The 23,442-nt window shown below is 43.8% G+C and overlaps 2 protein-coding genes across 3 annotated transcripts in view; both read left to right on the top strand.

Moving 5' to 3' along the window:
- Window positions 1-781: 781 nt before the first annotated feature.
- Window positions 782-7,917, top strand: ZFAND2A (zinc finger AN1-type containing 2A). 2 transcript variants are annotated; one of them, XM_044433615.1, is made up of 7 exons: window positions 782-922; window positions 1,321-1,562; window positions 3,495-3,589; window positions 4,098-4,229; window positions 6,041-6,192; window positions 6,801-6,869; window positions 7,774-7,917. In XM_044433615.1, exons 2-7 carry the CDS (start codon window positions 1,508-1,510, stop codon window positions 7,790-7,792), a joined length of 522 nt encoding a protein of 173 aa, XP_044289550.1. In that variant the 5' UTR covers window positions 782-922; window positions 1,321-1,507; the 3' UTR covers window positions 7,793-7,917. The 2 variants fall into 2 exon arrangements, 1 of the variants encoding a protein (XP_044289550.1); XR_006415066.1 differs by having other exon boundaries at window positions 6,041-6,869.
- A 2,226-nt stretch (window positions 7,918-10,143) lies between these two features.
- The window catches only part of CUNH7orf50 (chromosome unknown C7orf50 homolog), a 111,567-nt gene continuing 98,268 nt past the window's right edge, over window positions 10,144-23,442 (top strand). The window contains exons 1-2 of the mRNA XM_044433650.1: window positions 10,144-10,328; window positions 14,528-14,702. Coding sequence (XP_044289585.1) covers window positions 10,144-10,328; window positions 14,528-14,702 — 360 coding nt within the window. The remainder of the gene's footprint in view (window positions 10,329-14,527; window positions 14,703-23,442) is intronic.

Below are 23,442 nucleotides of genomic sequence, written 5' to 3'. Positions count from 1 at the left end.
GGTTCTCTAGCCAGTCACCTTTTCATGGATCTCAGTTACGCGGAAGGCAGGTGCCCCGGAGACAAGAGGGTCCCAGGGTTGTTGACGGCTATTTCTTGGAAAGCATCTGTGCCACCAAGTGGCTAGTGGTGGGCGGGAAGCTGGCCTCCATCTGCCCTCAGATGGCAAGGATTTCTGACCCCCAATTATTTGCCAAAGCGGCATCAGAAGGACTCCTTTCACACACACACCTAGATTATACTACGGAGATGAGGAAGGCTTGAGGTTACGAGCCGCGGATGTCTGTGTGGAAGGACTGTAAGCAGTGCCGGTTCTGGTACTCCAGGCAAACTCTCCCATGCTGGTGTCTCTTTTGGGCCAAATTATGGCTTCCGGTCCCCACTCAGCCATGAACGTCCCTGGGTAATTTTGGGCCAGCCACGGAGTCCCGGATGGACGCACTTCACAGGGCTGTTGTTGGGAGGGTCAAAATGGAACTATTTAAGACCCCAGGCAGGGGGAAAGACCAAGGCAAAGCAAGCATGGGAAAAGTCACACCGAAAATGTCGCTCCGATTTTATCCCTTGCTGCCTGATCCTAAGCACGCTTGCTCGGGAGTAAACCTCCCCGGTGCCAATGGGGAGCTGAAGCCCCGTTAAAGTCAACGGAGCCGCCCCCGCCCCCGGGAAGAGAACCATGACTCAGCGCTCGCGCGCTCTCCCTCTGCGCGGCGCGGCCCAGCCCTGCGTCAGCGCGCCGTGATTCAGCAGAAACTCGGAGCACGTCTCGGATTGGTCGGCTGCGGGTGTGACGTCGGCGGGGACTCATTCATGCGGGGAAGCGGAAGTGTAGAGTGACTCAGCAAAGGTGATTCAGGTATATGTGGTGGCGGCGCTCCGTTGATTTCGAGAGGTGGGCGAGCGTGTGGACCTGGTGAATGAAGGTAGTTTAATTAAGTTATCTTTTATTCTTGGTTTTTATCCTTCCCCCCTTCCTTTAAGTTTCCGTTTACTAGCTGGACAATGTTTATGTTTATGGCATTCTGTATCTTAGGTTTCTACTTTATGCCTGTTTTTATAGTTAAGTTTTTGTGATCGAAGAACTTTGATAGGGGATGGAAATGTAATACAATATACGTGATTGGGTCTTTGGCTTTATACTAAACACGGATGTTGGTTTCTGTGAAATGTATGACCGGAAAAACAGCTGATTGTCCGCTGTTTTCTCTTGTGGCATTTACTAGAAAGAATATTTTTGCTTGTCTCTTTTCCCCATTGAATGCGAACTAGTGTTTTGCACTCACTAAATTAATGCAAATTTCCATTTTATTTATTTGGGCAGTGATTCTTAGGTTGCCACGGACAACTGGCTATTTTGAAATCTCGTATGAAAAGCGACTTCCAGCGTGGAGACTGGAGTTTGGAAGTTTTGTTGTGTCTGGTGTGCCCGCCTGCTAGAAAGCGCAAGCATTTGAGCGGGTGATCCCTCTCCTTGAAGGAGCAGAGACATCTAGGGTGGCTTTCTAATAATGGAATTCCCGGACCTGGGTAAACACTGCTCTGAGAAGACTTGTAAGCAGCTGGGTAAGAACTGACTGATACAAGGTGGTCTGTATTTAGACTCACCACAATCCTAATTCTAATATTAATGGTGGAGAATCTTCATGTAAGCAGCTGGAAGAGCCCACCACAGTCCAGAGAAGCTTGCAAAGTTTAAACAAGTAAATGAGAGTGTTGCATTGCATAGCTCTCACGTGTCTTCGTTGTTAAAACCCACCATAACAGTGGCTGCTTTATTTAAGATGTGTATCTCTTGGCCTTCACAGAGGCTTTATGTATCAAAAGAATGCAGCCCTTGCCCCTGAGGACTTGCAATTGAAAAAGGGAGGGGAAGGAGAGAGGAAAGCAGAAAATAAGCATATCAGTCATTCATGTCTGTAAATTGACCCCCCACCCCCCCCCCCCCGCTGGGTTTGGGATTGAAGCCAAGCATTTCAAGGGCAGATCGGTGTATGTAAACTACTAGAACCAATGTGGTATACTGGATAATGTGTTGGAAGTAGGGATTCCGATTTATTTATTTATTTTCCGATTTATATCCTGCCTTTTTCCTACAAAGGGCTCGAGGCAGCTTACATCATTCCCCTCCTCCATCTTATCCCCAGAACAACAACCCTGGGAGGTAGGCTGGGCCGAGAGTCTGTGACTGGCCCAAAGCCCCCCAGTTGGCTCCATGGCCGAGCAGGGACTCGAACCTGGATCCTCTGAGTCCCAGTCCCACGCTCTTAACCACTACACCACACTGCCTCTCAGAGTAAATTCTACTCTTGTGTAAGTCTCTTGGGTTGCAAATATATGTGCATTTAGCATAGAGTAAATTCTATTAAATTCAGTGGGACTACCTTCTGAGTAGACGTGTAAGAGATTGCACTGTTAGTGACTGGACCAAGACAGCAGTTGCTGAGTCTGATGTGTCTAAGGGGGTTGTGTTCTCTTTTTAATTACAAACTGTTTTGAACATTAATTTATTGGAAGCATTGGGTAAAAAAAAAAAAAAACCTTATGATTAGCTGCCTTGAGCAATCTTTGAAGGTACAACTGCTTATAATACTTAAAGGCGTCCAAGAAATGCAGTTGTAATTGGTAATTTAAAAAAAAACACATTTCTTTAAATAAACAGAAATGTTTGACAGTTTTCCAGGGGAATATTTGGCTTTTTGGAGACGGTTAAATGTAGCCTGTTGCTGTAAGACAACCCTACATTTAACGATCCTATTTTTATTTCTCTGTTACATTTTTAAGCAGGCCGGTAACCTAAGCTCTCAACGCAGTACGCAAATTAAAATGTAAAAATGTAAAATAGCAGGAAAATGAGTCAAGGAAAAACAAATTAAACTAGGTGGGAAAAAAGCCAAGATAAAATTAGTTTATGACATCAGCAGTAGGGATAAAGGAATGCAAAAGTTTAAACGCACTAACCCTGTCCTTAAAATTTGAGGGGAAATAAAGCTCACCCGACACTGAAAAGACCTTGGCCAAACTTTGGCAGTGAACTGCTTGACGAAGGACATTGCACAGGTGAAAAACCACTGTGGACCCTGGCTCTCCAATGGAGCTGCTGGCTGCTTATTTGGTGGGAGCAGCTGGGAAAGGGATTTTGAGGCGTTGCAAAAGGAATTCTCCTGGGCATCAAAATGGCAAATACGCTTTAACACCTCAGCTTTGCCCACGGGCTAACGGGATGTGAGCTGGAAGAGACGGTCAAGGAAGGGATCTCTGGGCTGTGGACATGTCAGCCCAGCATGCAGATGCTGTGAAAAAGGACAAGCTCCATGCTGGGCATGAATAGGAAAATAAAACTTCCAGGATTTTTTGGGCAGCTGGTTTGCCTCTGTGAACTGAGTGCTGAACTGGGTGCTCTGTTGGTCGCTTCTCTTAGCTTCTTATGTCAGTGTCTTCATCGATCATTCTTCTACTACTAAGGTTGTGTACTAATGTCGGCTCTTCTCCTTGTAGACTTTCTGCCCCTGAAATGCAACGCTTGTGAAGAAGTCTTCTGCAAAAACCACATTGCCTATAACCGGCACAAATGTGCTTTTGCCTACACAAAGGTAATATATGCACATCTAAAGCATAAAACTTGACCAGTGCAAGACCTGGACGCAAAGTGTTGCGTAGCTAGGCAGCAACGCTTTCAAAATCCAGGTGATCGATGCTGAGCGGTGCCGATGGTGTTCCTAGATGCTGCATCGCATGAAAGAAACGGGGAGATCTCTGCCCCAAGGAGCTTACAATCTGAAATATTTTAATGCAGGGAGAAGCGAAGGTTAATGAAGAAGTGCAAAAGTACAGCTGGTAGGAGGAGTGAGGCAGAGCTGGTGTGGGTTTGAAGAGGGACGCCTTGACTCTAGAACCAACTGGAATAGGGGGCCTTTTGCCTACAGGGCAGTCCAGAAGTAGCTCCAATTACACCAGGCTTCAAAGTTGGCCTAGAATTGTGGCTAAAAGTGTGAGCTCATATTTCTTCTAAGCTGCACATCCACAAAAGAGCTTAGATGTTGCATGTCCAAACACATTCTGTTTCTGTCTTCCTAACTTAACATTTGCCAACAATTTTAGGACGTGCAGGTTCCCATCTGTCCCCTCTGTAATTCTCCCATCCCAGTAAGAAAAGGGGAGTCTCCGGATGCAGTTGTTGGAGTCCATATGGACCGAGACTGTAAACGTGATTCGGTGTTGCAGAAACCAAAGGTAAGACACTTACAAGCCAAAAACATGATACCTCCTATGGTGGAAGTGTATGGGAGCAAAACTGCACCCTTTTGAGAGCTTGGCTTGGAATGACGTTACACTCGCTGGCGTCCTTTATGAAAAGCCGAAGTTGGCTCATGGAATTGCCGTCCGAGTCATTTCCGCCTCACAACAACTCTGTGAGGTAGGTTAGGCTGAGAAGCGCGAGCCGCCCTTCATGGTTGAGGTATTTCCAACCAGATCTCCAACGCTGTCGCTGCTACGACACGCTAACTCTTGTCAGGCCTTCGGTCTGTCCGGAATTTGATGCCATCTTGGCATCTTTTCTGACTTAGCTGGAAGCCACGGTCCCCGCTCACCAGCGCAGTTCCTCTTTGCTGGTCTCTAGCAATTGCTTTACTGAATGGTTGTGGGTATTGCACGGATGGGGAAGCGTTGAATCGAGAGCCATTCCTTCAGGATGGAGCGGTTGTGGGAAGCCTCGTGGAGCCGACTGGGGCCAGAATGAGTCGGGGAAACCATTTCCTCTTTCTCTGCCAGCCCTTTCTTTCCTGAGCTTTGCTTAAAAAAAAGGAAAGAAAAAAGTACTGGAGTCAGTTTGCAAGAGGAGGGCTTCCTTTCCTGCTTTTCCTCTCCGTGACCCCTAAGTGGCACTGTGCTACAGCAAGAGCAGAGCCCATACACAGGGGGAGATGGTTTTTCCTTTTGCAATTAATGCTGCCATTTGCCTGTGCTAAAAACCTTTCTAAATGTGGTAGCTGAGTGCAGAAGTGAACTGGAAGGGCATAACCGTCCGGATACTTCAGCTGGTTCAGAACAGAGCAGGTAGAATGTTAACAGGGACCGGCAGATATGTACACATGACGCCGGTCCTTTTCCACCTACACTGGCTACCAGTTGAAGTCCGGGCGCAATTAAGGTACTGGTGATGACCTATCAAGCCCTAAATGCCCAGGACCTGGATATCTGAAGGAGCATCTCCTTCCCTTCCCTATCTGCATGCCCACCCCTGAAGATCTGAGATGGAGGCCCTGCTCCGGGAGCCCTCCTAGAACGGTGGCTACCCAGAGCAGGGCCATATCTGTGGTGGCGCCCTGATTATGCGATACTTCCCCCATAGGAGTTCACCTGGTACTGACACCTTATTCATTTTGGCACCTGGCCAAACCCTTTCTATTTTCCCATGACTTGACGATCTGAGTGTGATTTTAATGTGGGGTTTTATTGTACAGAAAATACTTGGATGCTGTGCTCCACTCTGCTTCATTGTAAGACCATCCTAAGACCTTGGTAGCGGATGGTATATAAAGTTTTAAAGACATTTATTTATTTAAAGCTTTGATAGACCGCCCATCTAGTGGCATCTCAGAATAGTTTACAACAAGAGCATAGATAGATAGATAAATAAAATATCACCTAAAGAACCAGTAAACCAGTGTGAGCAGAGAAGGAAGGACTCATGCAGAAAAGTCCTCAGTTTGATCCCTGGCACCCACGAATCTCTTCCCATTCAAACTCTCCCTAGCTTTCCCTCCATTAATATCAGGAAATACTTCCATTGGCGCCACATCAATCCCTTGTCCTGGGTTCCTTCTGACCCATACAATCCTGGGTGTGCTCAGGTAGAAGTCCCACTTCTGTGTTCGCTCCCTGGGAATACGTGCCTGGGATCCCAACCATAATCAAATGCAGTATAATCTTTTACATGCCGCGTTTCTCCCTCTTGCAAAGAACCCACGGCAGTTTCTGGGGGGCGCCTTGGGGTGGCACTGAGCCAGCTCTCATTTCATCTGGATGTTTTTGGCCTTTAGATCTTCGTGAACAGGTGCTTCCAGCCGGGATGCAAGAAGAAGGAGATGATGCAGCTGGTTTGCGACCAGTGTCACCAGAACTTCTGTCTCCAGCATCGCCACCCTCTGGATCATGTGTGCCAGGGACAGGGCCGGCCCATGTCCAAAGCAGGGTGAGGCTGTGGGTGTGAGAAGCCGCCGTCGCCTCTGGGCTCAAGCTGCTGAGTGCAGGCAGCATTGCCTGCTCTGGAGTCACATGAAAGGGAGTTCTGAAAGCCAGGACTAACTTCACAGCAGCTCTAGCGAGACCGTCTTCAAGTACAGCTTGCTTGGCTTGATGCCCTTGCTTCCTTTTGCAAGCCAATTCAATCACTGGCTCGTCTCCTTGCTGCTAAATATCGTATATCTCAGATGTCCGCCAGGTTTAGCATGCTAATGGTTGGGGGAAACTGTGGATAAATTGTGGATGTGTGCCTGGCTGGAGCAGGGAAACCTGAGCCGCATTCGTTACGGATGGCAGGGAAGCTTGATGGTGTTCAGTCCTAATATCCTGCCTGTATAGCTTTGTGCTTCCCAGGACAGAAGCTTATAACGAAATGCTGCTTACACGTGTGCAGTTCTTGGGATGAACCTGTGAGCAGGGCCGGTTCCTTGGCAGAGTTTGAGCCAGGATCTGTGCCGTGAAGCTTCAGGAATGACTGCAGGGGTAACGCTGCTCAAATGAAAATGGCAAAGCTGGAGGGAAAGGTGGCGTGTGCTGAACTTGGCTGCTTCCTTGCAGATGTGCGGCTCTGATGAGATCTCTGGACTCCAACAAGATGATGCTGAGCAACCCACTGCTGCAGGGCAGGTAAATGCCATTTTCCTCCTGTGCCCAGGGATCTGCTTTTGGTTGTGCTGCTAAACGTTTGGGGGGCCCACCCATCCAAAGCAGGTGCAAAACAGTGGCTTAGGGGACATTACCTGCTTTAGCTACAGCACCTGGTGAGCGAGCACTGCTTGGAGGTTATATGCCCTCCACATGAATGGGTCTACTTTTGAAATACAGAGGGCAAACATAAAACAAGACGGAGGCACTCGGAATGGGTGGAAGGCAACCTGGTCTTCATTATACGTCTTTGCAGAATGGTTCAGAGAAGCTTATAGTGGAACTCTGGGCACAGTGGCTGAGTTGTTTTAACTTCCTTTTGCTTAAATTGCCAGGACATAAAACTGATTCCAAGAGCAAACTGTAGTTTCTGATGTATTTGCCTTCAGCCTTTGCTTTGCAAAGAGCACTTAAAAATCAAAGCAACCTTGTGATGCTTTAAGCAAAAGCGAGTGTTGATCATGTTTGTATGTAAAACATTTGCAATGTTCAGGACTTGTCTGGAAGGACGCTGAGAACTAAAATGTTTTTAAAAGAATTTTTGACTGCTCACTCAGCTTCAGAAAACTATTGTATAATATTTAAGATGAGGGATGGGTCTGCAAGAAATTCATATTACATTTCATTGTTGCAAGTAGCTGAAATTCTGGACTTCTACAGCCTTTGCTTGAGGAAGGATTGTTTGTAGGACTATTTTAAAAAAATGCCTGAAATTCAAGCTGAAAAGCTTGAATTTTTGCAAATATAGAAGTTGTCTAACATATTTAGGCAAGGGGAGGGGGTGTCAGGTTGGCAAAAGCTGGTACAGGCAGCCATCTCTGAGCAAGGAGTTACTTCCACTGGCAATAGTTTGCGAGTTGCTAATAACCCATTTTTTCTCTTTCAGGGGCAAAGTAAAAAGCTGACATCCTCTGGTCTGGATCCTAAACTACACCAGTCTGTTCTGTCTATCAATATTCTGTTCTTTAAAACTTTTGCATCTTTTCTACATATTTGTACATAAATGCCTTAATAAAACTGACTTCTGTAATAGTTGTTCCTCAGAGTATCAGTCAGGTACAGGTATCTTAACAAAGCCAAACCTGTATAATCCAAACTAGAATACTACAAGCAGGAAGGAATAGGAAAACCTGGAGTGCACCCAGGAAATGGGGAAAAATTACAGGTGCCATAAGTGACTGAGAGTGTAATTCTAGGCCTGCTGAGGCAGAAAAGAGGCCTAGAGTTTCCAGCACAGTAGGCCATTTTCTGTCCCCACAGGCCTAGGATTCGGCCCCAAGCCAAGCTCTGTGTGAGGTTTTAACTTCACTCCCTTTCAAATTCCAGCTAAGGAGAGGAGTTAAACAAAGACCATTCCTGACACAGAAGGCCACAGCGATCCCGTATTTCTGCTCCTGTCTATCTGTGAATGCTGGTTTAAACTCCGCTTGTCTAATTCTGGGAAATGGGAGAAGACACTGATTTTTGGATGCAAGATTGTAGCTCGTCTGAAATTGGGCAAAAAGTTTCATGGCCTCTTCCAGACAGCTGTGGTGGTTGCAGTCCTGAAGGCATCCACACGATGGCACGAATAAGAAGTTTGTTTTATGGCCGCCAGTCTCTGTTCGCCTTTAAAAGGAATGAACACAACTTGGTCTCTTGGAACTATTCCGGTAAATGCATTTCTTGGAAGAGTGAAAGCTAGGAAAGAGACAAGGCGTTTCGTGCAGCTGACCAAAAGGAGCCTGTCCCCATTTAAAAGTATAGAGGAAGAGTCAATACTACCACAGTCTAGTTGATAAACAGCCTTAATCCTTCTCCGCCCCAATTTAAGCAGCGGCACTTCAGTAGGACCTATTTTATGTTGTTATTTCTTGTATTTTAATTTTATGTTGTGAGCCGCCCTGAGGCTTCGGCGAATGGGGCGGCATAGAAATGTTTTAATAAATAAATAATATTCTGGCGTTAGCTGTTTGGGGTAAAGGAGGCAAAATAATTTGTTTTCCACTTAAATCATGTCTGTTGTTATATGGGAATTGTAGGCATATCAGAGAAATGTATTTACAAAATGAACTGCAAGTTGGATGAACAGGATGAGGAATAAATGCTTACAAGCATATGAAAGCCAGCATATGAAAATGTATCTTTTAAGACAAGGTATTAGTGCCACTTTCTGAAAATGCATTTTATCTCAAGAGGATTGCCTCACTGCGGATCAACCATGGGGCTAAAATACAGGCATGCTATTATCCACTCGGCCATGGAGCTAGCTGGGCCAGCCTTGGACTCTCAGCCTAGCCTACTCACAGGGCTGTTGTGAGAGAAAATGGAAAGGAAGATGATTATGCAAGCTGTCTGAAGCTCCTTGCAAGAAAAATGGTGAGAGATAAACGTGAGAGGATGCTTTTAAAAAGTCCATCCAGGTAGAAAGCCTGGGCAAGGGGGGAGGTCCTCCCCATTGTCCAGTTGCTTTTCTGGGTTGGGCTGTTGGAACTCACAGGCTGAAATACTGGGAAGGCTTCAGCTATTTAAGATATTTGTATGCCGTCCTAACATACACAAATTAATGACCCAGGCTATGCAATCCTGAAGGAATTCTTTAAAGAAGCAGCTGCCTCAAGGGCATTACAGTCTGAGCCAGACCAGGAGACTGCCGGGGCAGCAGAATTAGCAGAATTCTCAGGGTGCTGGGGCATGCTGGGAAATGTACATAGCTAGCCTGGGTATCCGTGGTGGTCTCATTTTATTTATTGAAAACATTTGTATGCCACCCAATGGTGCCACAGCACCTCTGGGAGGCTCACAGCATGAGATAAAAACACAATAAAAACCACAACACATTACACATTAAAAGCAATAAAATACAGCAAAACATATAAAACAGAGGTCTTTGGCAATTGGTTATTAAATATTTTTTAAAAAGGAAGGCCTTCACCTTTTTTTATCACTAAAAAAAGAAGTTAACTTCCTCTTTTAAACCACTGCATGAAGTTTATCTGTGATTTTTTTTCCTGTCCAGGTTTCATTGTTTTATGCAGAAATTTATTAAGTTTGGTATCTTTTGAAGAATGTGAGATGCCTCTGGAAACATTTAAAAGGCAGAGACCCGCAGTGTTGCAGCTCTACTGAGCCTGCTTGAGTTTTGCGCATCTTTGTGCTAAGGAAGCGCTGTGGCCGGGGGCGGGGGAGAGGAGACGTCATGCGCAGTGGGCGGAGCTATGGAAATGAGGGAAGACGATCTTGGCGTCCAGTAAGGAACGCGGGAGGAAAAGGGCGCATGCGCAAACCCCCCTCGCCTCGTGCTGCTGCCGACGTCGCCATCATGGCCTCGTCACGTGCTCTTCCGCAGCACCGCCCTCGCATCGGAGAAACGCGCGAGGAGGAAGCGTGTGGACAAGGGGAGGGCTTAGAACGCGAAGGCGGCGGCGTGGGCCCCCATTGGCTCCGCTTCCTGATCGAGAGGTAGGGCGCTCAATGAGGGCTGGCGCGTGGGCCGGCTCGCAGCCAATGGGCGCGTGAGTGCGGTCCGCGGCGGCCACGGGGAGGCCGGCTTGAAATGTGCGCGAGGAGGAGCGTCCGCAGCAACCGCCGCGTCCGAGTAGGCGGGCCTGAGCGCGAGGTGGGTGGGTGGTTGTCCGGCGGGCGGGCGGCGGCGGGGGGACGAGGCCCTGGGGGGCGGCGGCCCCTTGGCGCTGTCCTCTTGAGGCGGAGGCCCCGGGAAGACGGGAGTCGGGCGGGTCGTGTGAACCCCGTGTGGGGCGAACGCGTGTCAGGAAGGCCGGCGGGGAGAGCACTGTTCTCTTGTGAGGTCTCCCTCGTCCGCCGCTTTTTACTCTTAGCAAGGCTGTGAAGTAGCCCCGGCTGGAAGCTTTGCTCTATCAGGCTGAGAAAGAGGAACTAAGGTCAGGCAAGGCGAGGTTGTGAGAACCCCGTTCTGATACCCAACAGGGAGCACTGCAGCAAAAATCAAACATGGTATTTCTGGGGTTGTTTTCATAGCTTGTTGGGGCAGCGGGGCCAGTGAGACCTGCATTCAGACGGTGCGATGACCTACACGCAAGGATTGACTTGTTGAACCCTGTTGAAAGTTGGGTTATGTTGCTGGAACTCAACCAGGCTAAGAAACCATGGCTTGCGGACCACATAAAGAGGGCCTGTGGTTTGTCTTTGGGTTCTGAACTGTGGGTTGTTCATGGTTAGCAAACAATGGTTGGTTACCCCAGGTGGGTTCAGGCAACACAGTAACCCATGTTTCCACAACACCACGGTTCAACAACACCAACCCAGAGTGTGGGTTATTTTGTTGATTGTTCTCAGCCACTGAATGTGTATGGAGTAACTGGCTGAAATTACATGGTTCAGTTAATCAGGGTGGACACAGCTAGTGGTCCTTTAGATATTTTGGATATTTTCCATCATCCCTCAGTATTAGCTATGCTGCCTAGGCTGATAAGAGTTTTAGCCCCAAACAACTGGAGGGTCAGAAGTTGTCCCCATGCGTAATGGGTACACATGCATTTTACATTTGCCGAGTGAGAGCAGCGCTTCATACTTGTGACTAATTCTTCATGGACTCTGGACTATGAAAACTTAATGCTACAGCAAATCTGCTAGTTTTTAAAGCCAGAAGCCTGCTTCTGCTGCAAAAGACAAGCACCTCTACTCCTCCGGAGGTTCTTACTAAGCTCCCTCGGATCAGCGCAAGAACGCATCCAAATGGAGGCCTGCATAGTCGGATGCAGGAATGACTAAATGGTTCTGGTCCTTGTGCATGTGGAGATGCACAACTTCCAGAGCCAGCTAAGGTTCCCTTATGGAGCTGTGTGGATTCCAGTGCCACAACAAATCGGTTAGTTTTGAACTAGTTGCTGCAGAAGACTAAAAGGTTAACACAGTTGTCCTGCGGGAAGTAGGCTTCTGTGATACATCTAACATGTCACATGTGAAACGGAAGTATTGTGGAACCCGTATTATTCTGCAATTGAAACAATTGGAATAGCGTTGTGGCATCTCCGCAGCTTAAACAAATGCATTTTCACTTTGTGGGGTGCATTACTTTGCACAGATACCTATATACATCGAAAATTCATTGTAAACAGTGGGGCCAAATTGGCACAACATGTGCAAACTGACTTTTCTTTGTAAAGACAAAAGGTTAAAAACAGAGTACAGTGCGGGCAGGGATAATTTTCCTAGGTTTGTTATGCTCATTAATCAACCTAATTGATCACTGTCCTTTTGTTGTATAGATTTTTTTGTTAGTCAAATTGTTCCAAGTGGCCTTGGAGTGCCTCAAGCAGTTGCTATTATATTAACTCAGGAAAGCTGCAGGTGGCCTTTCTGAAGTTTGCTTCCGATCAGATAGTTGAGTAATGAAGAGGACTGGATTACACTATTTCCAGTAAAACTGGGAATCTGCTGCCTGCGTAAAAATGACTGCTTATGGAGTCTGTCTCAGTCAAAAGGACAAATGAAGTATAATTTCCTTAAAATGTTTCAGGATTATTTCTAGATCGAGAAATAAATGTTATTAATTTAGAACATCTATTAATGCAGGCCTTAGAACATCTGATTGCGAGTTGCTATATACATGTTTGTAAATCACTGCTTTTTCATTAAAAAAATGAATTTGGGTAGAGGGTTTTTTTGTCCAAAACTCACATGCCGATGCATCTGTCCACGTTATCTAGCTTAGTATGCTCTCAGCAAGGTACTCTGCCATCTGTTCTTGTGGAGCATAGCACAACAAACAAATCTAGTTGCCTTCCGCCATGGCACTGTATGACACATTATGGAGGGAGTTAATCCCCAGCTCACTAGTCCAACTTGCCTAGAGGACAATTAATTCCTGTTTTCAAATGGAGCAATTAATCAGTTGCATGAAAGTAAAGCTGTATACCAGATCTTTCCAGGAGATTTTTTGAAAGAGCCCAAAAACACAAGTCAGCCCTCAGCATTTGCCAGATTCATTATGGAATGAAGCTTTAATAGGTGTATTAAAGGAAGGACTTTGATGGATTGAATTTCTCTGTAGTAGTGCGGGATGTTCTTAAATACAGAGGAGCCTTGAAAATAGAAAGGCCAACACTGTAGTCTGAGATGTTTAACTATGAATCCACCAGTCTCTGTTCTGTTTGTAGGCTTGGCTGCATGTAAGAAAGGGAGAAAGTTAATAAATTTGGGTGTTGACCAAGTTCAGTTTATAGATTTATTCATTATATTTGTTTACTGCTTAAACGGCAAATGCCTTTGGAGTAGTTTACAATCATAAAAATAAACAGTAACATAACCATAAATAAATACTAGTACTGTTGCATTATTTTATGTATCAACCTAAGACAATATAAACATGGTAAATTTACCCAGCCCCACTGTAGATCAAGGAAATTCAGGACAGATAAAGGAAGGAGTTGGTCATTTAGTTAAACTATGGGCTTCTCTTCCGAAAGATGTACTGATGATCCCCAATTTGGAGGCTTTAAAAGGGGATTGGGCAAATTCATAGAGGGTAAAACTCAATGGCTACAGGTCCCGGTGACTTTAGGCTGCCTCCAGTAGCAAAGGGCATATGCCTGTGTACATTTGCTGCTGGGTAACTGCCTGTGGGTTTCTTTGGGCAGCCGTTTGGCCAATACAGGAGCAGACTGCCAGGTTAGACGGATTCGTTGTTTTATCCAGCGGGGCTCTTCTTGTGTTCTTAAATTCTTCCTGGCATGAATGCTAACTTTGTGTAATTCAGGAGATAATAATAGAGACCAAGTTAAAGTGAAAAGCAGTACATTTGTTTACAGTGGTGAGTTCTCATATGTCCGTTTACAGCAGTGGGGCTTCAGTGTGTGTTTTGTGGAACCTCCATGAGCAGATCGTAGGAAAGGCAAGTCTCCTTGACATACGGCTTTCCTGCCTCTACTAAAGTGTAAAGAAGTGTTGGCTGCATTCTGACATATTCATCTGAAGATGAGCAGTGCAGAGGAATAACATAATCCACCACGGGGTCTCCATGACATCTGCACGATCAGAGCAAGCTGTTTTAACCCCCAGTGCACGCTAGGCACCATTTCCCCAGTTATCTACCTGTACATGCTTTGCAGTGCCATCTGGAACACAGTAACAGGACTTTATTTATTCATTTAAAACATTTCTATGCCGCCCCCATCGCAACAAAGCCTCGGTGCGGCTCACAGCATACATACTTTCTGGCGAGCGTCAACTCTCAGATAACCTGTTGTGGGGTTACTTGAGGACGGGTTTCCCCTCGGATAAGCTATGCTGCTTGGGTTCAAACAGTGCGACAAGCTGTACCTCAGTGGTTAAGGAATTGGTACCTGGCACAGGAAGGTGCTATAACAACCAACCTTACTTGGTTTTGTGAATCAACCCACAATAAAAAAGAATTCCCCTGAAGGTAGAAAATCCTGAGATTGCTAGCTTTCAGGATGGGAGGTTTGTGAGTACAAATGGTTGTATGTTGGCTTGCTGAACTTTCAGGGAACCTTGTGGCTAATGCGGCAGGATAACAGTGCAATAAATAAAGAAATAAATAATAGTAAATAAACTTTCAGGGAAGAAAACTGGCATTCCTGTCTATGACTTCTTATGACCGACTGAATGATAGTATAACACCTTTAAGAAAAACCATGTGTTTTAATTCCTGACCCTAGAATGGCAAATAACAGAAAATCTACAAAAATGAAGATGGACAAGAAAAAGAAAAAAAATAAGCTTCTCGTATCAGAAAAAGAAAAGGTGGAAAAGAAAATGAAAAAAATGAAACATCTTATGTCAGAAACAGAAGAGCAGGTACATGAGCCCGATTTGAAAAAACAAAAACTGGAGGTGAGTAAACCATGAGTACATTGGATTTGTAGTTGTTTTCATATACCCAGGTGCTGTTGGTCGTCCTAGTACTTGAAAAGTTCCGACATGCAAGTATCTGCAAAATCTCTGCACTGAATGAAGAGAAGATGGAGTTAAAGTGGACTGGGAAAGGTTTATTGAAGGTGCAGCTTCAATAGTATTGTACTGAACCGTGAGGTCTTGTATTTTGACTCTTAAGCCCATACATAGGAGCCTCGCTCAGTCCTTCATCTCTCTTCTAGCCGTCTACAAACTGTGCACACACAGTTCTGTAAATATGCAGAACGAGCGTTCAAGCCAGTAATCCTAAAGTTCTTTACCCCCCTGATATTTCATTTGCACAGTGCCAACAGCAGGGATGAAAAAGTGTGGTCTTCCAGATGATTTTGGAGAACTCCACAACTGACCATTAGCATTTTTCTGTATTCCACTTTGATATAAACTGCCCAGTGTATGTTGAGGAGTTGTCCCAGCAGAACCAGGAATCTGCACTCCTCACTCCACTCCACACATTGCAGTCTTCACGTGCTTTTCGAGGAGAAATTATGTAAGAAAAATACAAGATATGCAATGGTCTTCAGAGGCTGCCATTAGTCTCACAGCCTGACTCATGTTAGCAGGACCTGACCGGCCAGTCCCAACATTCCTGCTGAGATAAGAGGAAATTCCTCATATGCCCCCTACTTCCCAGCCCTGTGGAGATTAGGCCTTGGCCTATACCGAATACAGAGGACAGGGAACTTGCATGCAATAAACAACATGCCTAAACGCAGACAACACCAATGTAGCATTAAATCGTTTTGATAACTTCCAGCATATTATGACTGAAATGTATTATTGGAGTGGTAGTTTTATAACTGAAATTCGTGGCTGTCCTTAAGAAAACAAGGTTTGTTCTTTCATTTTTATACACAGCCAATGTTATTGTTTAATTTTAAAGCTGGGAGATGAGATGCTGTATGGTTCAGTTTTGACATGGGGAGAATATATTTCACCAGCGAGTTAAGGTTCTGCACTTAGCTGTTTTTGTTGCAGATTTGCAAGCTCAAAAGTATAAAATATAAAATTCTAATTGTTTTTGGTGTGGGCTTATCTGGACGATTGTTGAAATGTTTCTTAAGGAAGGGTTGAATCTCAGTTTTATGTTGGCTATGCTTCTAATGAAATTTGTTTCAACAAAAATTCTGCTAGCATATTGCCTTAAGACATGTTGACCTTTCGGAACAATCTTGTCATATTGATCTTTCATCTATCCATTTCCTTCCTTTTATATTAAATAGCAACAAACAACTTAAGTGCTATGCTGAACATTTGTATGAATGGTCCTGGAAGTCACATAACGCAGGTAGAAACGTATTGGCCCTGAGCGCCTAACAATGCTTAGGAGATAAGGAGCAGGGCAGTGCGGTTGTGCTCTCCCTCCCTCCCTTCCTGCATACACATTCTGCTTTCTTTCCTTTGTAGCTTTAATTGTGCAGCTAAGCTTTATATCAGCACTGGCATTGACCATAGCTAATGGTAACCAGGTTAACTAGAATTTGCTAACCAGTTTCAAGCAGCAGTTAAGGGAATGAGAAGCCCTGGCTACTGATAACTCAGATTAATGCCCTAATGTTAGTCTAATGCCCTTTTAGGTTATTGCTGAGGATACCTTTATATCATCCCACAAAATTTAATTATCAGTCTTATTTGATGTAATGCTAGATCAATGCGAGTCATATTTCTCATCTTAAAAATTGTAGTAAAAGACACTTAAGTACTGTGCTAGTATATCAGGAAGATCTTAGAAGTCTAGTTGCTGTCAGTTTCAGTGTTGGTTTTGGACAGATCACAAAAAACGTTGATGTTGGGCTGGAGCTTGTGGCTTAGAGCTAAATTAATCATGAATACTTGTTTGCTTATTTAATGTGTTGACCTCCACAGGCCTTTCACTATTTCATCCCATCTTTATAATGTCAATAGGACAGTATTGGTTTATTCTGCTCCTTTTCTCAACTGATTCTCTGTGGACGATTGAACTATTTGCTTGGTACACCTGCGTGATGAATGGAACTTCTACCTTCCCCAGTGTGGTGCCTTCCAGATGTTTTGGTCATCAGCTACCATAACCCCCACCTACTGTTGCAGCTGCCAGGAATTCAAGGAGTCCATGTGATCTGGCATGAAGTTCTAAGCAAGCAAGGAAATGTGGGTCATACAGCGATCCCATTTTTTGAGGCACAAGAGTAGCGCAAGATCTTTCATATTAATGAAAGTGTTGTTAACAATTGCTCTGTAAGCCAAGTATTGGTTATTACTGATACAGCTATCATCTGAAATTGTTGACCAAACAACTTGGCCCAGATTCTTAAAATAGGCCCAAATGGGTGATTAGAATAAATTACTGCAACTCTATATTGTAGACTTTATTTGAGGAATAAAAATGTTTTATGAAGGACAAAGGGATTGCATTCTCTTTTACCAGAACTATCTGATCTAACAAAATTGCCTTGTATAATATAATGTGGCTTGATTTAGATGCATTAGCATTAACATAAGCACAAGTTTCTTAAAAGTCCAGTTATTTGTAGTGTTTTGATTATTCCCTGTATCCCCGGACATGCATTCTAGAGGGAGCCCTATTCAGATACAAGCACTTGTATGATTTGACCGCAAAATACCTATAACCTGCAGAAACTGTACCCTATTGATGCTAGTAGGCCTATTCTAATAGGCACCCAAACCAGAGATCCTGATTGGCTGTATTTATGCCAGTGCTCATTCCTGGCAGGTCAACCCTTGTTTCTCATCACTTTCATTGTATTTCCCCACGGAGATCCATAAGGTTCCCTCTTGTCTCCTCCTCCAATATACTGCAGTGGTCAATTTCACCTTCATTACTAGGTGCCATGTTGCCCTTCAGGTTTCCTTCTTGGCTGCTGTAGCTGATAGAAAAATCCATGGGTTGCCCATCTTGTGGTGCAGTTTTTCTGTGCACACCTTGTCACTGCAAGAAGCCAGAAAGGAGGATGGGCAAAATACATGGGGGGAAACAGGCTGGAATAGCTACATCTGCTTCAAGGTGTAGATTGATTGATTGATTGATTGATTGATTGCCACCTGAAAGCCCTTCGCTTATCTGTAGTAACATGTCGGTTATCCCAGTGTAAATTTCACACTGAAATTTGAAATATGGGCATTTGGGTGTTTATGGGAAGAGAGATAACCCTCCAGACTGAAGCCATGTGAACACTATATGAGGAAATCTGTTCCTTATGAGCAAGACTTAAATTAGTCATGGGGGAATCTTGATTTGTTTGCTTTGTAAATTGGCAGCACACGTCAGTATTGTTTTGCTTATTAATTTAGCCTTCTGCAATGGCAGCAAAATCAAGAAAGTATACAAAAATTAGTTTGAAATACTTACACATAAATAAGGCTGAATAATTTTGCATTCCTTTGGATAGTTTTCTAATAGGCTGAACAAATTTCCCAGGAAAGCATATTTGCAGCTGGGAAAACAGTTCCTACTTTGAAAATGGTTTTCCCAGGCAAAAAGCTTGCATCTCCAACTGTTTCTGGTATGAACACAATATTTTGTGTATTATTTAGTAGGGTTTCAAAAGGTTAAGAATCCTTCATCAGGCATTAACCATCAGGATGCAAGATCATATATAAAAATTTTGTCCTGTAGTTTAGATTTTTAAATTCACACTAAGTTCAAAGTATGGAGAAGTAAGACAAGAAATGTAAGGTTCCATTTTTCCTAGATGCTGTCTCATTGGATATAAAGTAGCACACATTTTTGAAATCCCTAAAGATTATTGCTTGGCTTATGTTTTTTGAAAAACATTTCCCCATTCCCACATTTCCTTATTTTAAAAATCTAAGGCATCTAACAGTAAAAATGTAAAATAAAGCAATAAAATAGGATTTCTTAAATTAGAAGTATCTAGTCTCTATCTTAGTTGAGTGTTGTTCCCAGAAGTGCTTTAGCTTACTGTTAGCCAAGTGTATGGTGAAAGTCTTTTCCTTTTGTGTTCTCATCAGCAGTTTCTCATAAATATCATATATGCATTTGCAAATCAGAATGCAAACCCTGTGGTTGTCAATATAAATAATACTAAGCTGGGTCAACCATTGATCTCCCTATGTGTAAGACGGTTTCCTAAAATGGGGTTATAATTTCAGGAATTAAAAATGTGTGGCCCACTTCTGTGCCTGCAAAGAGAATATTCCTCACAGCTACAGAAGTGTTCTGTTTGCAATGTGCTTGCTGGAGGAAACCTTAGATATAGTGCTGTATTGGTAAATAATCACCCTTGATAGATTACCAGTTTGAGTTATTGTAGTGAGCTGTCATAGCAGATAGTTATGAATTGTCCACTCCAGTTTTTGGCTTCACAAGATAGCAAAAGCGAGGTGATGCTGCTAGCTTTTGGATTAGATCCTTATTATAATGTGTGATGATGAACAGCTACTGAGTAAAACCTACTCTTTAGTAAAACTTTCTTACTTGGAAATGTATCTCTCATTTTGATGCCCATTCACTTAGTGTAGAGAGGCCCAACATGGCTCTTCTTGTATAAAAAAGCACATGGAAACATGAGATGACAGAAATGGTTGAACTAGCAGTTCCCTTGGATAGGCATATCCAAAGTCTTTCAGACTAGGAAGTAACTCTGGCTCTTCTCTGTGGAGAAAGTCATATGATGTGCAGTTGACTTCAGCTGAGAACCCATATTATTTATTATTGGATTTATTTGCTGCTACAGTAGCTCATATCTGGGCTTCCTCTTCAGCTCTCAGTGCATGAGGCCTATGTCACAGTGAGCTCATGAATTGGTACTTCAGGATCTGATTGTGATACTTAATTTTAAATTCCCATGTTTTGCACCAGCTAATAATATTATGCAGACAGCCAGTCAGTTTGACTCATGCCAGAAGTATCTTGCATGGAGCACTGAATTCAGTAATAATAATACAGGCGCTCAAAGGTAAACCAGTCCTCCCGTTACCAGGTTGTCCATTGCTCCGAATTATCTATGCACAAATAGTTTTGACAGATCAAAATGATCTGACCCTCATCAAAGCAGACAAACAAGTACAAATTGCAGAAGCTGCATAGGACATAATAGTAGGTGTGAGCAAGTCAGAGGGGTCTTAAAGGGATTCATAAACCCCACCCCTCAGTCTTCTAGTTTTTAGTGGAATCATAGCTTTCCTATCATTTTTGAAAAGTAGGAGCTGCCACAAAAGGTATGAAGGTCATGGCCCTTCTGCTTCTTTTACTATAATTCAAGCCCATCTATGAATTCATTGCATCCAGTCCAGTATAAAGATGTATTTCTGAGGCTTTCTGTATATTTGCTTTGGTAGATGTTCGAAAGATTTCTCCGGTCTTGCTATGCAGATTATGCAAATGTGTGTCAGTTTTCAAAGAATGCTTCTAGAGTTGGTGATTGGATCAGTCAAAAAGATCTGGTCAATTAGGCTGTATCTGTTGAAAATTCCCTTGGCAGTCTTGTCTGTTCTGTTTATCTTGTTCACTTTAGTTTGTTCTGCTCATACTAGTTTCTTCTATGTATATTTTTTCTATGTATTTGTATATGTTAAGAAAGTAAAAATTAATTTAAAAAGATACGGTCATTTGACTAGGCAACTTGTCAGATTATGGTCAAATATTTTTAAAGCATTACTATTATTATAAAAGCAGTGAAGGAAGTCATAGCCATCAGGTGGTCTGGTTCATGTGCTAATTACAAAACAAATTAGTAAAACAATGGCATTAGCTTGAAACAGTTTTGAAATGCATGCTTTCTTTTCTCCCTTCTCCTGAAGGATTCTCTAAGGTGCTCAGGTTTGACTTGCATTGCTCTTCCAGCCTTTATTCTCCCAGGTATCCTGTGGGAAAGGTTGAGCTGACTGGCTCAGCATCACCTAATGTGCTTAATGGGCCAGTGAGAATTAGGTGTCCCTGGCCTTTGTCCAGCACTCTTCCTGCCCCTTATATTCCTGTTGGTGTGTGGAGATGCCTGAAGCGTGGCTGGTGGGCTGCCCTGCAGAGAGGTCTGGCTTTGGCTGCAGCAGGGCTGCCCTGCTCACTAGCGGCACCGTAAAGAAAGGAAAAGGAGAGAGGTTCTGTTTGTAGAATGGCATTCTTAGAATATTTGACCACAGTCTGTTCACAATGTTTGACCAGTCAGCTGATTGGTCTGCCAACTGCTAGATGCTTTGGAGTCTTTCTCATACTTGTTAGAGTAGGACATCACTTTATTAGTTCAAATAGGTATCTGAAATGGATCTGGAGAAGGAAAAAAACTATTTTTTGTTACGGGCCCAATAAAATACTTACATGAAATAAGACGGCATCAAGAACAAATGAGAAAATGGCAATATTCTTAATGTTTTGGTAGAAACAGTGCGCAGTTGTGCATAAATACAGCTATGCACTGGAATAAGTGCTGTTGCTTATACGTTAACGCTATGATTAATATTAGCAGCCTTTAATGTTACTATGGCGTTTACCAGAACTGTTTGTTCCCGTAAGTGAAAAAAGCTTCCTCAAGATAATAGGATGAAACGGTACCATCTCAGTCCCTCAGAGCAAAACAGACCTGGCAACTTTCCTCTGTTGTCAGCCAGGATAGCTGGCTCAGCAAGTTCATGTTTATTCTTAGCCTCCGGTGTTGCCTTATTCTTAGGTGAGGGAAAGAGAAACTACACGGACATGCGAAATAAGAGACTGGAATACTCAACTGTCTTCTGGGCCGAGTCCTAAGCCCCTGTCCTACCACTTAAAAGGAAAACACTTATGAAATCCGTCTCAGTTGAAATGAGGGCACCTGTTTTGCATCGACACGATCCTTAGTTTACCCCTTGGCACTTCCAGTTGAAAATGCTTGGACAGCGGCCTGTACTGGCCAGTTTGGACCACTGGCCTTGTCATATTGCAAAGCGCTTCATACATTCCTTAATCCTCAAGTCAGTCAATAGAATCCAGTGTTAGTGCCACATAGACTTAGTCCCATTGAAAAGAATGGGAGTTAGATCAGTCACGGGCAACTTAACAGCCCGTTCATTTCACTGCAAATGAACTAACCCTGGGTATTACTCAGTATCTTCTGTGCTAAGATGCACCCGATACTTAAAGCCCAGATAGCAGTTGTAGATGTTTGTCCCGGTCCTGTACCCATTTTACTTACTGATGAACTGTGGCTTTATAGTCTGTACCTGGCGTCTCCACCGGAGACAAGGCGAGGCTTTGATTACCAGCATAGCTTATAGTAGGCCATCGTGATGCTGTCACTTGACGCAGAAGTCATTCATTGATGCAACTTCTTGGAAAAAAAAAAAAACGATTTAGTGGAATCATTGGAAAACATGCGAGCTAATTGTAAAAATTACTGTGTTCTCGATCTTGTTTAGTTAACAATGCCTTCTTTATCGTCGTTAGAGTCCCAGTGGCCACTGCTGCAGGATCCATTGATTTGGTTCCAGCCTTCTGATACCCTGAAGGTATAATTCTAAGCAAGTTTAGCCGGAAATGCCTACAGCTCCCAGCATGACCCAGGCAACTGCTATGCTGGCTGCCGCACGCTTGGAGCTGTAGGCCCCCTTTTCTGACTAAACATGAGATTGCACGAAGAGGCTGCCTTGGATACCGTATAGAACGTTGTCCTCGACAGCTCTTGCTGGCTACCCGGTGACTCCTCGAGCAGCGTGCTTTGATTTTACTAGAGAGTCCTCAGCTGGCATTGCTTTTAAGTCAGAACCATACATACCGGTTTGGCCTCGCACACAATTGTCCCAGAGCGAGCCATTTCTCCGAAGTTGCTCTCTTGACACAGATTCTTATTGTACTTTACTTGTGCATGCCTTGCTTTCAAGTGGCATCAGATGTCAGTGTTGGCTTGTTTTGTTGGCTGACTGCCAAATGGCTGACTTTGAATGACATTTCACATACCAAACTTTTCACAACTTCCAGCATCTATTCAACCAGAGATTTTCTCATGGACTAGTTCCCTTGCTGGGCTTCCGCAACTGCAGATAAAGTCACACCATCTCCTTCACAAACTTATAGTATATTTATATAAGCTAGAACCATCTTGGGGGGGTGTAGTTTTAAAGTTCGTTCAAATTTTTCTTGGGTTTGTGGTAAAATTGCTGTATTCTTGTTATCCTCTAGTGACCAACACACCTTGTGACCAACACACTGTTTTGACCGCTCCCAAGTGTTCCACAAACAGCTCTGCTCTGTCGGATTACTGTGGGTGGGAGAAGAGTGTGTGCTGTTGTTTTAACATTTACTTCTTGAAATTCTGGAAAGATGCCAGGCTAAGCCAGCTAAAGGCATTTTTTTTTCCTTTTGGGAACTGGACAGATGCTGATGACTTTCCCACAAAAAATCAGAGATTGCTTTATACTGAATTCAGAGTTGTTTGTACTTAAGTCCCATTATAATGACTGTCATGAGTTAACTTCAGGTTCCACTTGATTTCAGTGGAGATTAAGTTGAGTAAACCTGCTTTGGATCTAATTTAGTGATGGCAGCAACTTAATAGGCTTTGTATAGGAGTTCAGAGTGTTTAGGGTGACATCCAGCATGACTGCCCATTGCCCTCTGAACTTGGAGGATTATGGGCATCCAGTGAACAGGAGGAGTGCAGAGGTGAAGATCGCTAATGTACTTCCCTTACCCTCCAGAACACACCATAAGCTGGTTTTGGCTGCCTGAAAT

Source organism: Varanus komodoensis, unplaced genomic scaffold (genome assembly GCF_004798865.1).
Source record: "Varanus komodoensis strain SLA01 unplaced genomic scaffold, ASM479886v1 scaffold26, whole genome shotgun sequence".
Lineage (NCBI taxonomy): Eukaryota > Metazoa > Chordata > Lepidosauria > Squamata > Varanidae > Varanus > Varanus komodoensis.
The sequence above is the reverse complement of the archived record's forward strand: the minus strand, read 5'-3'. Positions and strand labels throughout refer to the sequence as shown.

What these genes read in the sequence shown, in the direction of transcription:
- ZFAND2A (XM_044433615.1), top strand. Translation starts at nt 1,508, where the DNA reads ATGGAATTCCCGGACCTGGGTAAACACTGCTCTGAGAAGACTTGTAAG. An exon ending in GAAGACTTGTAAGCAGCTGG is followed by an intron (nt 1,563 to 3,494) that starts GTAAGAACTGAC and finishes TTCTCCTTGTAG; the next exon opens with ACTTTCTGCCCCTGAAATGC. An exon ending in CGGTGTTGCAGAAACCAAAG is followed by an intron (nt 4,230 to 6,040) that starts GTAAGACACTTA and finishes TTTGGCCTTTAG; the next exon opens with ATCTTCGTGAACAGGTGCTT.